Source organism: Phoxinus phoxinus, assembly GCF_949152265.1.
Source record: "Phoxinus phoxinus genome assembly, chromosome: 10".
NCBI lineage: Eukaryota > Metazoa > Chordata > Actinopteri > Cypriniformes > Leuciscidae > Phoxinus > Phoxinus phoxinus.
In genome coordinates this window covers 16,810,548-16,828,195 of record NC_136885.1, presented here as the reverse complement: position 1 = coordinate 16,828,195, position 17,648 = coordinate 16,810,548, and the positions used below count along the sequence as shown (strand labels likewise).

The following is a 17,648-nucleotide window of genomic DNA, read 5'->3' as shown; positions in this document are numbered from 1 at the left end:
ATTACCTTTTTTTTTTTTACAGGATTCTTTAATGGAAACTTCAAAAGAACAGCATTTATTTGAAAATAAACAATATATTGTTACATTTTAAATGTTTTTAGAGTCAGTATTGATCAATGTAATGTGTCCTTGCTGTATAAAAGAATTAATTTCTTTCAAAACCCCAAACTTTTGAACGATAGTGTAAACCTCTCTCTCTCACACTAACACACACACACGATCTGGCAGAAAGGATTCTACAGACTGAGCAGGTTAGTGCATTTTGTATTGTAAACAGAGTGTGGTTGTTTAATCTGGGGCAAAGTGAAGTTTATTGAGAGAGAGCAGGATAAAGAGGGAGAAAGTAAAAGTAGGACTGTAAGTATGAAAGATGAAAAAGATGGAGCGATGGTATTGTGTGGGAAACCAGCAGAGGAAAGTAAAGTCAGGTAGAGGAGGGAAAAGGAGGAATGGGCTGAGGCAGGAGAGAAAGAATAAAGATAAGCACAGAAGAAAAGAATGCACACAGAACGGAGACGAGGGGAGGGAAGAGGGAGGGGCAAAGAACATGGCAAGGTTACACATGAACTGCAGTCTGTTTGCTTCTTTAACACAGACACAGAAAGAGAGAAGTAGAGAGAGGAAGCTTCGGTTTTGCTCTTATCTCTGCAATATCACATTAAACCGTGAATTAAAAACAGAACGGAAGAACTGAATGCTAAAGGAGTGAGTGCATTCATGACACAGAGAGCCAGGAAAGAGGGACACTGAAAGAGAAAGACAGAGACTATGAGAACAATCAAATAAACACGGCGGATACACATTGGCAGAGTTTACAGGACCAGCTCTGACATCAGTGAAGTGAGAGAGGAAGAGGGGTGCAACATTGCTTTACGGAAACCGCTTGACAGTTTCATACGCTGACACAGTCTAAAAGTAGAAAACAGACGCTTGAGAGAAACAGAAAGAGAAAGAGAGACAAAAGGATAAAACAAGTCTAATTTCAACCAAACCATGTTGACAAAAGAATACCGGATATGCATGCCGCTCACTGTCGATGAGGTAAGTTAGTAACTTTTTACATGTGTTTGGGTTTGCTTCCATATGTTTGTGTGTACTGCAGCTGTCCACATGATTAGTGTGCATGAACGTAAACATTATCAAGATGTTTATTCCACTCTGTTTATGCAGATGAAACCTTAATCTAGCTCTGTGTATGTCTGCGGGCTGCATTTCAAATTCTCCCTATTTCAGCCGTTTTCTTTACCTAAACGGGTCTGACCAGTTATGTATTTTCATTCAAAGTCACCTCAAGCCTAGAAACAAAACACAAAGGCCTTTCCAACAAACAGCTTGGGTTTCTACAGAAGGGTCAGGGATTGTTTAGTCTATGTATGTTTCACCTTCAAGTAGCCCAACTTCAGATCAGACAAGCCCAAACAAGCACACCTGACCTAAAAGTCTGCCTTAGAATTCGTCTATGGACTACATCAGCACTAGACCGCATAGTTTCCAGACAGGAGCACCGCCCCCTTTTTCTGGAGAAGCTCTGTTGTGCGTGTACAGACAGTGTTTTTATGCTCCAAGCTTCACAAGGTCTCTGTCGTTATCATCGGTGATAAATAGTGATTGTAGGATTGAGTTTTCACATTACCGATTTCAAAAGAATTATCCTCAGACAAACAGCAGGAACATTGTCAGTGCTGCCAACACGGTTTTTGCATGTGGAAATAATTATCCTGAGACGATTTGTGCTCTTCAGTGAATATCAATCTTTAGGCAAAAAAACGAAACATATTTATATGACAGATCAAGCACACTATGACAATAGCTATGTTTCCACCCACCTAGGTGGCTTCCCTGATTGCAGCAACTTGCATTTTTATTACAGATATTTTGCGCCAATTTCCCAGGGAGTGACCATTCACTTGAACACATGGGATGGAAATTATGCTTTATTTGTAAACGTCTTATGCAACATTCCAATTTTGCGCAAAAGTTAAACTCACAACTTTGGATAGAAACATTGTTAGTGACTGTTTAGTATTTTAAAAAAGCTTTAAACTCATGAAATGTATCATTTTGTTTACATTTTTTACATTCTCAGAATAAATTAGCCATAAACCGTTATAATAGCACGTCACAACATTACTAAATCAATGTTTGGTTGCAAAATGGCATGCACCTACAGAAATGTAATAATTTAAGAAAATATTAAATTTATAGTTGATTTAACAAATCAAATTTAATTTCATAGATCATTATGGAACAAGCCATTATCAAAAAATGTAAACTGATGAATTGTATATCTTTGTTAATAAAAAATTTCTCAACAATTTTGCCATAAATTGTAACGTTATCGTAATAGCAAATACCACAAAATGTAGGCTATTCCAAAAAAATATATTATACTAATAATTAATGTTTGATTGGAAAAATGGCACCTACAGAAATGTAATACATTTACTTTAAATATTTAATTTATATATGTTTTATTATATTTAACAAATAACATTTTGTTTCATGGATCATTATGACACAACACAGTTTCCAAGAATGCCCTATAATTTAAGTAATATATTAACAATAAATTATATTATAATAATAACAATAATAAAATAGTCAAATTTTTGTCAATATTTCCTATTTCGGAAAAAAAAAATGCACTTTTTTATTGCTGCATGGCAAAAATTTAAATCTTGATTGATATGTTCATTTGGCATTATTGAACTTAAAATCAGTCAAAGCGTACAGATATCAGAGAACAAATTGACAGAATTAGTCCAAAAGTGTAAGTTAAGAATTTACGTTGTTGCAAAATAAAAGTGCATTGTGCAAAAAAGTAGTACTCCAAAAAAAAAGTTTTAATTATGATATTTATATCAGTAATTCTAAAGTGATAGGCTATGTCAGCAAATATGTTAATAGATTCTATACTTATGAAATAAATGTATTTTAAATACATTTTGGTATAGGTTTTTTCAATAGGGGAATTCAACTTCCTGTCATTCCAATTTAAATTCCAATTCAACATTCATGTGGAACATAGCCAATTCAAATCACATTCCAAATTGTGAGCTGAAAGTGAACCATTTCTAAAATCCTGGATTTTGCTCAACCTAGCTAAAAAACAAGGCCAAAAAAAAAAAAAGAGAAATGAAACGTGAGGTCACAAACAGGGGTTTCTCTCTCTCTCGTCCTTAGTACAAGATCGGCCAGTTATACATGATCAGCAAGCACAGCAGAGAGCAGAGCGGAGGAGGTGAAGGGGTGGAGGTCATCCGTAATGAACCTTGCACAGACCACAAACACGGAGCCGGTCAGATCACAGAGAAACGCATCTTCCTCAACAGGTGAGATCGTGCACACTGCACACACACACACACGCACACGCACGCATAAGCCATCCTGTTTTGTTCACAGTTTACATCACACACCTGCCAACGTGCCAGCGATCAGTTATTATTGATGACTGCAGCTAACACCTTTATGCATGCAGCAGAGCTCCGGCCATCTCTCACTTTACCTCCAAAAAAACCCCTTTCCCTTCCCTTCCTTTCGAGCTTCAAGCAAAAATACACAGCAACACAACCGGCCTAAGGAAGATCACGTACATTCAGTGATATCATCCCACGCGGTGAACATGCATACACACTTATTGTAATTGCCTGTTTTCTTATATTCTTTACACTATCGCCCTACAAGGACAGAACAGCCCCCCCCCCCCCCACACACACACACACACACACACACACACACTCACACTCAGTCAGTCATTAGATGCTGTTGTGAATATGAATTACTGCACCTCTAGCAGTAAAGCAAATTTTTCAAGCCATTAATGTGTTAGCAAAGACCAAAAGGGCAGAGCATTAAGTTCCTAATGGTCAAATAAATCTTATCGTGGAGCATGTGAGTCTAATTCAAATCCTGATATTACCGCAGACGAGATCATTATACGCTGTTTACAAGTATATCTGCTGAACCGCTGCATTGTAATTATGAATAATTTAACTTGTATCGTCAAGATACGAGCGTCAAAGGATTGTAATGTAATGCCAGTTGTTTGGTGGGAATGTGCTGTTCGGCGGGACACACTGTGGAAATGTCTGTCACTTCAGAAATGGGGAAAGAGAGAGTGTGAGAGCGCGCGGACACATCCGTGGCGCTCGACACAACTGGCTGACCGTGAATGATCTACATCTTCTCTTCTCCACCCCTCTCTTCTCATCCTCTGTCCATTCATCCATCACTCAAGTCCTCATGCTGTAAATCTCAAGCGCTGTCTGTGCTGCCTTATCTTACAGTGCTGAGTTCATTATCTCTCTCTCTCTCTCTCTCTCTCTCTCTCTCTCTCTCTCTATGTAGTGGGGTTTTTTTGGACTCTGTCTGTTTTGTTTTTTTGAGGCACAGATGGCACCAGACACCTCTGGAAGTGAGACTTATAGCTATTGTGACGGCTGCCTGACCTCTCACCCCTGCACATTCATATCTACAGTGGCCCCAAAAAGTATCTGGACACTTAAGACAAACTTTAAATGATTTTCATTAAACAAGGCACAACATATCAAAACAAAAGGCAACTGCAAACAAACAGAACTAACTTTTTTCCAATTAATTTTAGCCAACAATTGAACAATGTAGGCTACACTGCCGTTCAAAAGTCTGGGGTCGGTAAGAATAAAAATACAGTAAAAACACTAATATTCTAAAATATTATACAATTTAAAATACCTTTTCTATTTTAATACATTTTAAAATATCATTTATTACTGTGATGGCCCATTTTTGAGTGGAAGGGAAAACGTGCTGTATTCGTGAATGTAACTTTAAATGCAAATGAGCTGCTGCTCCCCATCCTGCTTTCCAGAATGTGCAGAATCCGCCTTTACAACTTGTGCCTCCAATACTCTGACAAAAACTAAAACATCTGTTTGGTTTTGATTATCATCTCTAACGCGGTCACGCTCACATGACATTGCAGTTCTGCATCATCATGAAAGTTTATTGCCTACATGCGTTTTTAAACCCATATCAGTCTAAACTTCTGATATATGGTTTTCTGAGCGCACACATCCGAAGCACGCGTACAGAAAGCTGGCTGTCAGACGGCGTGTCCCGTGAGTATTATTAAACCGTTCTCTATTGCGCTTAAGACTGTTAAATAAACACAAGGTTGTCACAAAAACACAGTCGGTTGACTGTGAACGTGAACAGCAAGTAAATAAATCACATGTGTATATTAGATCTGTGTATTAAAGTGAAAACAGCGTAATATACAGTACCTACTGCTATAAATGCTGTTAATATGTATCACACAACAAAATAAAAACAGAAAATCACTCGCTGCATTTAAAGGTATAGTTCACCCAAAAATTAAAATTAGCCCATGATTTACTCACTCTAAAGTCATATATGACATTCTTCTTTCAGACGAATACAATCGGAGTTATACTAAAAAATGTCCTGGCTTAATAATGGCAGTGAATGGCTGTATATTTTTTCAAGTCGATCAAAGTGCATCCATCCATGATAAAAGTGCTCCACACGGCTCTAGGGGGTCAATAAAGGCCTTCTGAAGTTAAGCGATGCATTCATGTTTAAAACTTTATCGACTAAAATATCAAGCTTCTGGCAGACGGCCTACGCAAGTCGGCAACGTTCATTTCACTAGAAATTCACAGATTAGTTAATGCACTGTGAAGTAACATGAACACAGATTAGTTAATACAGTAAATAATGTTAAAAAATTTAACCTTCTCGTGTTGCCACAGTTCTTATCACAGTTGAAAAAAGTTGTGCTTAATATCGTGCTGTGTGATTTTTTTTTCTTTTTTTGATGAAGGTTAAGTTTAAAAGAACAGAAGAAGAATTTATTTGAAATGTAAATCTTTTAGGATACTACAAATGTCTTTGCTGTCACTTTTGATCAATTTAAGGCATCCTTGCTGAATAAAAGCATTAAAATCTTACTGACTCCAGTCCAAACTTCATGCTGGAGTTAAGCCGAGGGTTGTATAATGTGTCTTTTGCGTCATAACATCTTCTCGTTTCCCTTTTTGTCTGTGTTCAGCAAACTGCCAACCTGGATGAGCAAGTTTGTTCCCATGGCTTTTTATATAACAGAAACTGCCTGGAACTTCTACCCTTACACCATAACAGGTCAGTCCAAGTATTTTGTTACAATAAATACACCAGTGTTTGAATAGTAATGTGCCGTCACATGGCACATACATCCACCTTGTGTTCTTAATGCACCAGTAACCAGCCGTAACCTAACACTCTATTTCTCTTCTGCATACTTTTCTCCCTCTACGTCCATTGGTGTTTTACCACAGAGTACTCTGTAAGTATTCTCACATGTCAGCTCAAAATCATGCAGTTTGCTCTTGGCTCACTGACCCACTGAGCAAACAAGATAATCACCTCACTCTCACTCTCCCTCTTTCTGATTTCTTTACTCCTTTCAAAAGTGTTCCTTCCTACCGAGGTTCAATGTCAGGATCGAGACGCACTTTGAGAATGACAACGGTTGCAGTGAAAATGTGAGTGAGAGATGGCAACACACATGCATACACACACAGACACACACAAGTGTGTGTTCTTACAGGAGATAATCCTCTTAAAGGAGGGCGATTCATCAGAGGCTCACGTAGCTGCCGCGTCCTTGTAAAGGCTATTGTGCTCGTGTCCGTCTGTGAAGCACTCAGTAGTAACAGTCAGGTAAGCAGATCCAAACAGTCCACCTCGCTCCTCTGACACCGGACACCAGTGCCTTAAAAGCAGGGCCTCAAAAACTGGTTTCGGTCAGACTATAGCAAAGCTGTAGGGCTCTTGTATTTACATCAACAGACCTTCAGTTAACGGATGTCAATCTTTTTGTTTTAATCGGCACAGCTACAGTACACTACCATTCAAAAGTTTTGGGTCAGTAAGATTTTTTTGGGGGGAGGGGTTTAAAGAAACTTATACTTTTATACAGAAAGGATGCATTCAATTGTTCAAAGCTTACAGTATATATATTGGGGGAAAAAAATCTCACATTATTACGCTGTTATTTTGAACTTTCTATTTAATGAATCCTGAAAAAAAAATTATCATGATTTCCACAAAAATATTAAGCAGCATATTTGTTCTCAACACTGATAAGATAATATCTTTGAGCGCCAATTCAGCATTATTTCTGAAGGATCATGAGACACTGAAGACTGGAGTAATGGCTGCTGACAGCAATAAATTACATTTTAAAATATTTTTCAATAGAAAACAGTTACTTTAAATTGTAATAATATGTCACAAATATTATAAATGCAATCTTTGATGAGCATCTTGGTAATAAACTTCTTTTAACGACATTTTTGAAAAATCTTACCGACCCCAACCATTTAAACTGTAGGGTACTCCAGAAACTTTATTTGGCTTTCTCGTCTGAAATAAAATTATTTTAACAACAAATATATATGCAATTTGATTGATTTATGTTTGTAGTCTTCAAATTACAGGGATACACAATATCTGTACCAAATCAGCTAATGGAAAATATAAAAGTTTTTTTTTATATAGTTTCCGATGATATTGCATATTTTATTGTTCAAGCTGTCAACTGTTAAATAACACTAAAAACACACACAAAAAAAACAGGTTTTCGTGTCTTTGGATTTTTTCCCTACCCCAAGAGCACCTATCACGGATTGTATTACTTCACCTGAGCGCCTGGTTGAACCTCTTACTGTTTAATAACACTGTTAAATGTAATCTTTGGCTGGTCTAAAAATTAATATACATTTTTCATACTGTACAATATAATTTTGTGATAACTAAATTCATTTAGCATGTAAATTATTATTATTTTATTTTTAACTTATTTAGAAAAAAATGCAAAACAACAATAAAATGATTATCATCTTATCAGTATTGGCCAGATTTTTTTAATTGTGCATTCGTATTTATCGGTTTAAATAACTTCTCACTCTCTGGCTTCTTAATGGGACGATTTACTGCAAGGACAAAATGAGTTCTCAGGAGATACAATCTCATGAGTCGCTTTGAGGTTTTTAATGCATCAATAACCATAAAACCGCACTAATAACAGTTTACTGTAGACAGTTAAAGTTTTAGGTTTCAAAAAATATATAATTCTACTAGCCCTCAGGTCATTTGAGACACCTTAATAAAGCTGTCAACAAACAATTCATTTAGCTGTGTTGTCATTCAGACTTTTTACTTAGTAGTTATTGAGAAGAGATGAGTTATTATTATTGGTTTGCCATGCGTTTGCTTGCATACAGCGAATGAGAGCGAGAGAGAGAGGGGCCGTTGTGCCCGGAGTGCTCTCTGTTATTAGGAAACGAAAAATAAGAATTAAACAAGATCCAACCTGCCACAAAGAAACTCAGAGATTTATGAGTATCTGCCTGTGAGAAAGAAAGAAAGAAAGAAAGAAAGAAAGAAAGAAAGAAAGAAAGAAAGAAAGAAAGAAAGAAAGAAAGAAAGAAAAAAAGAAAAAAAGAAAGAAAGAAAGAAAGAAAGAAAGAAAGAAAGAAAGAAAGAAAGAAAGAAAGAAAGAAAAAAAGAGGGAGATGGCTGGGGGAGTTTTGTTACTGATACTTTATAGATTTCCTCCAACTCATCCAACTTTCTCTCCACATACCAGCAGACACACTCCCTCATTGACATACACATGACTTAAAGGGTTAGTTCACCCAAAAATGAAAATAATGTAATTAATGACTCACCCTCATGTCGTTCTAAGCCCGTAAGACCTCCGTTCATCTTCGGAACACAGTTTAAGATATTTTAGATTTAGTCCGAGAGCTTTCTGTCCCTCCATTGAAACTGTATATACAGTATACTGGTCATGTCCATAAAGGTAATAAAAAGATCATCAAAGTAGTCCATGTGACATCAGTGGGTTAGTTAGAAGTTTTTGAAGCATCGAAAATACTTTTTGGTCCAAAAATAAAACAAAATAAGACTTTATTCCGCATTGTATTCTCTCCCGGGTCTGTTGTTCAGGACTCCGCAGTGACGCTGCTGACGGAAGACGCTGATGACGTGTTATCTGGTGCGCCCGAGCTTCGTTTACAGTCTGAGGGAGACGCACGCTATATTCAAGCTATTCTACATTGTTTGCGTGGATATCATTTTTTTAATGGTGCGTAAATGTGCATGTCGCGGATGAGACACTTTTACAGCGTGCGTCTCCCTCAGACTGTAAACGAAGCTCGGGCGCACCAGATAACACGTCATCAGCGTCTTACGCCATCAGCGTAACTGTGAAGGATTGACAACAGACCCGGGAGAGAATACAATGCGGAATAAAGTCGTATTTTGTGTTATTTTTGGACCAAAAAGTATTTTCGATGCTTCAAAAACTTCTAACTAACCCACTGATGTCACATGGACTACTTTGATGATCTTTTTATTACCTTTATGGACATGACCAGTATACTGTATATACAGCTTCAATGGAGGGACAGAAAGCTCTCGGACTAAATCTAAAATATCTTAAACTGTGTTCCGAAGATGAACGGAGGTCTTACGGGCTTAGAACGACATGAGGGTGAGTCATTAATGACATTATTTTCATTTTTGGATGAACTAACCCTTTAAGGGATAGTTCACCCAGAAATTGTAGATTCTGTCATCATTTTCTCGCCCTTAAGTTGTTCCAAACCTTAACCTCCAAATGAACACCAACATATCGTTTTTTTTCATACAGCCACTGCATACAAGTTTCACAACTCCAGCACAGGCAAACAAATCAAAACTGGTGCAAATGTGTCAACACATCAGACAAGAGGAACAGTAAACAGCTTTCCTCATGAGGAGACAGAGATAAAAAGACAAAGAGAGAGGAAAGAACAGGACAGGAAAAAGAGCAAGGGTTTGTTAAAACACCTGCATTGTTTTTAACCCATAAACAACTTTTAAAAAAACAGAGAGCCCGCAAAAGAAAGATCAGAGCACCACTTAATTGCTTATTTTTCATTCGTTCTTTTCTCTCAGATTCCAGCGGGTGCAAAAAGCACCTGCAATGCTGCACAGTCAAGGCAGCGCTCCTTTAAGTTAAGACTTGTTATCTGGTTTATTTCTCCACTGGCCTGCAGTAGTGTGCATAATTCAGTACTTCTGCCTATATAGGCTTGATTTTGCACTCTTTGTTTCCATGTTTTTTGCATTAATTCAGTCTCTGCCTACGCCCTACGGTCTTTCTGTTCTATAGTGTGTCAAGGTTCTGTAATGGGCTACAACAGAATGTTTAACCAGTTGCATTGCAATGTGTGGTATTTTATATCAAGATTGCTCTGAGCAATGCTGAGCACTGAAACAGCTTCCCTTCGTCTTCAAACAGATGCAGACGTTGGTGCATTTCTATTCTTCCATGTTTAGACAACTTTAAGTTACACTGTCATATTTTACTTGGGCATTGCTGGAATAAGAAAGCAGTGTATTCTTTAATATATTGTTGGATTTGTCTGATGTCTCCTGTGTAGGTGTTTGGTGATGACCCAACTCCAAAGAACTCGGTCTGCTTTTTGGATATTTTGAGCGATCCAATCCCTGATAAGCATTACAAGAAGTCGGAGGTACATATACATTCATATATGCATAAATACATGGCAAAACTAAATCAGGGGTGGGTAAAATTCAGAATTTACGAGTGCGCTCATTTTCAATTCATGAGTTGGAATGTGAATTGAATTGGCCACACGCCATTGAATGCTAAATTGGGATTTGAATTGGGAATGTCAGGAAGAGGAATGTATAGACCAGCAGTCTACATAAGAGGAAACACAAGTTTCGTCAAAACATAAATAAATCATAAATTTTTGACTAATTATGCCTATTTATCTCCTGATATGTAGGCTGAAAAAATTATCGGCTCATTAGACAAAACTGAGTCTAAACTGAGTGTCGTCAAGTTAACACAAACATCAAAACAGATTTGACATAGGCTAAGGGTTTTTTTATGCAAAAGTCCCCCCCAAATATAATGATCCCCTTGAGAGAGACCCCTTCCTAAAATATAACGTCATTTATTTTTATGTATAAAGAGAAATTTATACTTTTTAAAGAAAAATATTAAAACAGAAAGGCAGAATCAAACAGTAAAATTTTCAAATGGATTGGTTTTGTTTTGTTTGAAAATCCCTGCCATACAGCACCACTTGTTTACGTTTTCAACTAACTTTATAAAAAATAACTATTAAAATCCATTTAATATATTGAGAAAATCTGAAAATTCTGTGAAATTAAATGTTCTTCCACCGTGACAAACTAATTAATGTCTATACATGGCATTTCAAATATTCCATTGTTGATATGTTGGGTGTATGATTCATGCCCAACAATGTTATTATTAAAAACAACACTTACAGCAGCTTGTTTATTCTTCCTTAAATGTGAATCTTTTGTATCATGTTCATCAAATTTAAAGGGCATTAAATTCTCAGCTCAATTCCAAACGGTGAACAACTCTGACACACAAATAAATAACCATCCAGTCTACTGTGTTCTCCATAGTCTTTGCACCCTTATATCAGTGAACTGCAAATGTCTTCAAAGCTAGTATTTAAATGACACAACAGAAACTAACACAGCTCTACATAAGTATGTGTGTACTGCACAGTGCACTGCACAGTGCACACAAATGCAGAAACAAAAACCTCAAGACAAACATTACATAAAAACCACATTCATCAGTGTGCTCTACTTAGAGATACAGTTTATCGGAATCTGCTGCTTTCTCAGTGGACAAACAATTCATCAGAGGAAAGCATGTTTCCATGTTCTCTCAGATTCAGTCATGCGCAACCTCAAATCCATAGCTGTCATATGCCAAGTTAGGAAAAAGACAAATCCAAGGATTACCCAAAAAAAATTATTTAAGTTCTACAGACAAGGGACCAAAACTTTAAAATACAGATGGGTGAATCAATACTTCAAATATTATTATATTATGTTATTACAAGTAGTTGAGACTAATTATGTTCTGTAATTGAACGAAATTATGTTCTGTAACGAAAGCAGAGCCTGATCATCTACAGTTTATGCCATAATCATTGTTAATGATGGCTTTCAAATACAATGTTAGATGACTTTAATTTCCATTTTGTCCTCAGAAATCACAAAAAGCTTTCCATTTAGGCTAATGGAGGTTATATTGGCTATAAAACTTTTTTTAAACTAACAATTTACATGAATAACGGTACAACAATCTTCAAAAATGATATTAACATGTCATTAGCATTAAATAAAGAATCATTGCTAAATGGAAAATATGAGCTAGGTGGTTTTTCCCATGAATTTTAGTAAATTGTTTGATAATTGTTATGTTATAACAGTAACAGAGTTGAATGGCTGAGCTTGATGAATGCAATCAACACAATTTGTGGAAAAAATTAGAATACAGAACAAGATTAATTTACTTGTCATGCTTTAAAAACTGTCCAAATTATATTACTTCTTGAGTGTTACACTTTTTGTAACGGGAGAATATAATTCATGCACCAAAATTGTTAAGCAAAAAAAGGGACACACCTACATTTTTGCTTATTAGAACTGCTTTTATGACAATTAACTGAACATCATTTCAACAGATTATGTAGCCTAAATATTATGAAGATTTGTATTGTTAGACAACAAACAAGCCAAAATCACTCATTTTACGCAGGGCTGAACCCAAAATGTTATGTTTAGCACTAACTACTTTTCATGCTATGTTAATTTTATGTTAGATAATCATTTATCAAACATATCTAATAGGTCACACAACAAAAAAGCATGGAATTTGTGCCTCTAACGCTTTAAAAATGGGACACCACATGACCAACTGTGAAAAGTAATGTCACCCCTGCACAGTGATTCATGCACAGCATGCAACACACACACACACACACACACACACAAGAACAAGCAATAATCTGCTCACTCAGCAGGTAATGTGTATCTACTTAAAACAAACAGGATCTGAGACACTGGGTGTCAGAGAAAACAGGCCGGGGACCCCTAGTGGATGACTGGAGGAACTCCACTACACCCATCATGTGCTCCTACAAAAGAGTCACCTGTACCTTTGAGGTCTACGGCTTCCAGGGAAGAACAGAGGACTTCATTCACAGGGTACTGACGGTTATGTCCCATGCATTACATTATGCTTTCAGTCATGTAATCCCATCATGTGTCATATTAATGCATGTTATGATTCATAGAACATTCGTGACATTCTGCTGGTGGGACACAGACAGGCGGTGGCATGGATTGACGAGTGGCATGGTAAATGAGACGTATTGTAATGCTTCATTACATCATCATGCTCTGCTCATTACCATAATTTATGACATGCTCTGTTAAGTACACATGAGAATCCTGATTCCTCACTTGGCACTCAAATGCTGCATGTCATCCGTCTTAATTCTTCGCAAATACCGGCAAACGTATAACAAATATTTGCGCACTATGCAGGAATGACGATCGAGCAGGTGAGAGAGTACGAGAGAAAACAGCAGGAGGAAACCAACTGCCAAATCAAGAGTGAAATTTCCACAGGTAGAGAAAGAGCAATAAAAATGCTGAAATTATATAATTAGCATAAGAATTTAAGTAAAAATTTGGAATTGAAAAATGAATATCAATCAATATCACAAATTTGCTTAATGATTAGTGACCTAGAATTAGTGCCGAACCACAATTTAAAAAAGAAAAAAATCCATTATAACATTTCTAGATTTAGAGTTTGAATAGATTTTCATTGTAAACTCTGTCATCTCTCACTGCCCTCTGTTGGTAAATGTTTTACACTGCATCACAGCTGTTACAGTTTAGTCAGCAAAGTGATGCAACTTTCCAATTAATATGGAAGTCATCATGACTCATCCAACAAAACTGTTGCAACATGATCCGATAAATCAGAAGCATTTGTGGCAAAACTGATTCCCTTGTCTGCTTTTCAGACCCTGCTCCTCCAAAGCGACCCAGCTACACTCGCTCCATCTCTGTTACGGATGAATCGTCACTGAAAAAGATGGGGGTAAAGACTGAAGACATGTTAGACTCTTCATCCAGCCCTTCCTCCATCAAAAGTCCCTTGAGATTAAACTCTACCCCGGAATAATACCCACAAGAACCATTTCTTGAAACATTTGGCAAAATTCTCTCGACTTGGACTTTCTCTTCTAACCAAAACTGATAGAAAGACATTCCACATTGTCACTCTCTGCTTTCCATTCCCACTGGACTTGCATGCTTGTGTTCATGCAGAGATCTTACTAAAGGATTTCAGATACTATGTAAAAGACTCTGGCTCTCCATGGAGTGAAACCATAGTGCCTTAATTTGCTTTTCTCACAGACAAGCCCAAATCACCGAAATGGATTCAACAAACAGTCTATTCCAGTGCCAAATGAACAAGGAGACAACAGACCCACCTGAGCACAGAATGGATATGAAAAGCCTCTATTGACATAATGATGGAATCAGTAGACCGGTTCAGTGAAACCCAATCATATGGATTCTGGTGATTGTGAGGAACTAGCCGAAATTTCTAGTGGGTTACGGGTTATTGAGACTAACCTTTGACCCTGTATCAATACATTGAAGAAACGTAATTGATTGTATAGTCGTGCAGCACATAGTAAGAACATTATCAATGGTACTTTTGGTGAGAAGATTAAAGACTACGATGGACTGAACAACATCCGTTATTTGACAGTTATCACACCGTTCATTCGATACATGCCACTGGTGATATTCGGTGTTTGTCACTGGTTAATCAGAATTAAAGGGGACCTATTATGCAAATGGTGTTTGAACATAAATGTGTGTAGGCCAACCACCCTATAATGGTAAAAATCCATCCACTCCTTTTTTTTAATCCCCATAAATCATAAGCAGTGTCTCAGAATAAGCCATTTGCAGTTTCTGCAATATGACGTCACATTGCTTAGGCCCCGCCCACGACTGCTGACCGACTCTGCCCTATTAGCATAGACCCGCCCTGAGTGAGCTGTACATAGTCCGCCATGTTTATCTCCTCGCCAGAGCATTTAATAGCAGCATTCAAGTAAGAAATGCATTCTTGTTATTAATACTAAATATATTCAATCAAATGCAGTGAGTGATTTTCCGTTTTTTATTGTTATTAACAACATTTATAGCAGTAGGTACTGTATATTACGCTGTTTTCACTTTAATACACAGATCTAATATACACATGTGATTTCTTTACTTGCTGTTTACGTTCACAGATATAACTGACTGTGTTTATGTGACATAATCTTGTGTGTATTTGAGAGTTTAAGCGCAATAGAGAAATTAGTTTAATACTCTATTAAAAATGGTGCGCCATTTGACAGCCAGCTTCGAATCACTGTGCTTCGGATGTGTGCACTTAGAAAACCATATATCAGAAGTTTAGACTGATATGGCTTTAAGACGTATGCATATAATAAACCTTCATGATGATGAAGAATTGCGATGTCACATGAGGGTGACCGCGATTAAGATGATAATCAAAACCAAACAGAGAAAATATTTCTCTCTCTCTCTCTCTCTCTCTCTCTCTCTTGCTCTGCATCTCGTGCGCACCTCGCTCGCTCTCTCGCTCTGCGTCTGGTGCGCGCACAATCATTTTTACTTTAATACACACATAGGCTATATATATATATTTTTTTTTTATACAATGACATCACATAACCCATAGCCTAGAGATCACCCTGTCAGAAAGTTTGGGAATATTCGCTCATAATTTATACATATAAAAAAAACATGATATCAGAGTTTTAAAATCAAACATTTTAAAAGAGAACAATACATCACGGTTGTTTAAACCAATGAGCATTAAGCTGTGTCGTCAGGAAGTCGTTTCCCATCATGCTTTTGATCAGCGCAGTCGGTGGAGAGCAACTATGCTCGACTGCAGAATCCGACACATCCGTCTTGCGCTCGCGAGAGCTTTTTGACATACATCAGCATGACATCAGAGCCAGGCGGACAGCACTCTGACACATTTCTAACCGGCATGCATCTCGCGCTGATCACTGGTGATCGGTTCTGCCAGAGAATGTCTGGGGAGAACTGCCACTCTCATAAACTTCCGGCTTCTGAACTGGTTGCAGTTCCACTCTGGTTCCATATGAGGGAGCTCACGTGACGAGTGCAGAATGAATGGAGGTCTATGGAGCTATACCCCTCAAAATCCATTTTTCTCAGGATATAATTTTTTGTCTAGTAATTTGAATGTTGTATTCGAACGGAGACGCAAAAAAATTACAAATTGAACGTCTTCAATTTAAAACGTCTTTTAAAATGTCAATGACGTCATACGACCAGAGATACTGCTTTACGGCAATCCTTCAGTCACTTTGGTTCTTTCGCGCTCTGCACTTTCTTTTCTCTGACACAGGTAAACACACGTGCTAGAAGAGTTTTTGTTTGAAAAAGTCCGCCTTAACATTCTGGTCCCGCTTCGGATGCCACGCTGGCTGCCATCAAGCGGTATCTCTGGTCGTAATCAGTCCTTCACTGACCAATCAGCGTTCATTAGCAGAATGCTGTGTTATGGGCAACTCAACCTGTAAGAAATCGAAAGGACATAAATACTCGTTCATTCAACTTTCGACCTATAACCCATGTTGAACTTGCAAAACCTACAATCAAATCTGAGATTTCTCAACGGCAGTGAGAAAAACCCCGAAAAAAAAGAGACTGCAACCGGCTCAATGCGAAAACAAGAATAAATATCGGAAGGGCATTTGAAAGGTGAAACTCCGTGTTTTGGGGTTCGAAACGGACGCAGAGACGGCTTTTTTTCTGCTGGACAGGTACGAAATTTCAACGGTTCAATTATGTAACAGTAACGTTAGCGCTCTTGTTCGTTTAGGCTAATTCGTTCAGTTACTGAGTAGGTATGCTACTTAAATACATGTAGTCACGCAATACTGGTGTTGTTAAAGTTAACTATATGACAACAAAGTATAATTTGCATAGTTTGACTTAAATCGATCGTTAGATTTAATTAAGGCGATTTACTGCAATGCTTTTTTCCCCTTAGTTGGTCAGAACATATAGCCTAAGTGAATGTTACTTACTTGTTCAGATGACATTTTCCGGTGAAACAATTAATTATTATGTTGGTCATACTTCCAAAAAGTAGAATCTGTGATTCTGAATGCCAGTATTATATTTATATTGAGTAGGCTATATCCACACTGGCGTGGTGACTGACAGCCGTACATTCTCCTCAAAACATTGGATTCATCCGCGCTGTGCCATGCCGAGGCACAACCCACGTAAAGTTGATAATTCCGCGAATAACTGCAACTGCAGATTTCAAACAGAGATGGCGACAAAGAGGAAAAGCTACAGGACTGCAGCTTTAAAGATACATGCACGAAAACAGCATGTTTTTCCTTCCACTCAAAAATGCTGAAACTTCACAGACACATTCTGGGGACACCATATTAACTTAGCTGCCTACATCTTGTAAGAAGGGGAATATTTCTGCCATTGGTTGAACAAACATGTAGCTCTAAACTCACATCATTGGTAAAGCCAATGATGCTATGTCAAGCAGCTCAAATTAAAGGATGAACGTTAAAAGGGTCACATCATCACTTTTTTTTTTAAATAATAAAATTACTAAAGGATGCATGATACATCTGTACCAC

The 17,648-nt window shown here is 37.4% G+C and overlaps 2 protein-coding genes across 2 annotated transcripts in view; one reads left to right on the top strand and one right to left on the bottom strand.

The window, feature by feature from the left end:
- The window catches only part of grin2db (glutamate receptor, ionotropic, N-methyl D-aspartate 2D, b), a 107,832-nt gene extending 90,494 nt beyond the window's left edge, over window positions 1–17,338 (bottom strand). The window contains exon 1 of the mRNA XM_079626006.1: window positions 17,070–17,338. Coding sequence (XP_079482132.1) covers window positions 17,070–17,084 — 15 coding nt within the window. The 5' untranslated portion in view covers window positions 17,085–17,338. The remainder of the gene's footprint in view (window positions 1–17,069) is intronic.
- On the top strand, window positions 594–15,343 carry pitpnc1b (phosphatidylinositol transfer protein cytoplasmic 1b). The gene is made up of 9 exons (XM_079625456.1): window positions 594–1,041; window positions 3,184–3,332; window positions 6,053–6,158; window positions 6,453–6,524; window positions 10,476–10,568; window positions 12,949–13,104; window positions 13,194–13,257; window positions 13,447–13,530; window positions 13,935–15,343. The coding sequence occupies exons 1-9, from the start codon at window positions 994–996 to the stop codon at window positions 14,093–14,095; spliced, it is 933 nt and encodes a 310-aa protein (XP_079481582.1). The 5' UTR covers window positions 594–993; the 3' UTR covers window positions 14,096–15,343.
- Window positions 17,339–17,648: the final 310 nt, after the last annotated feature.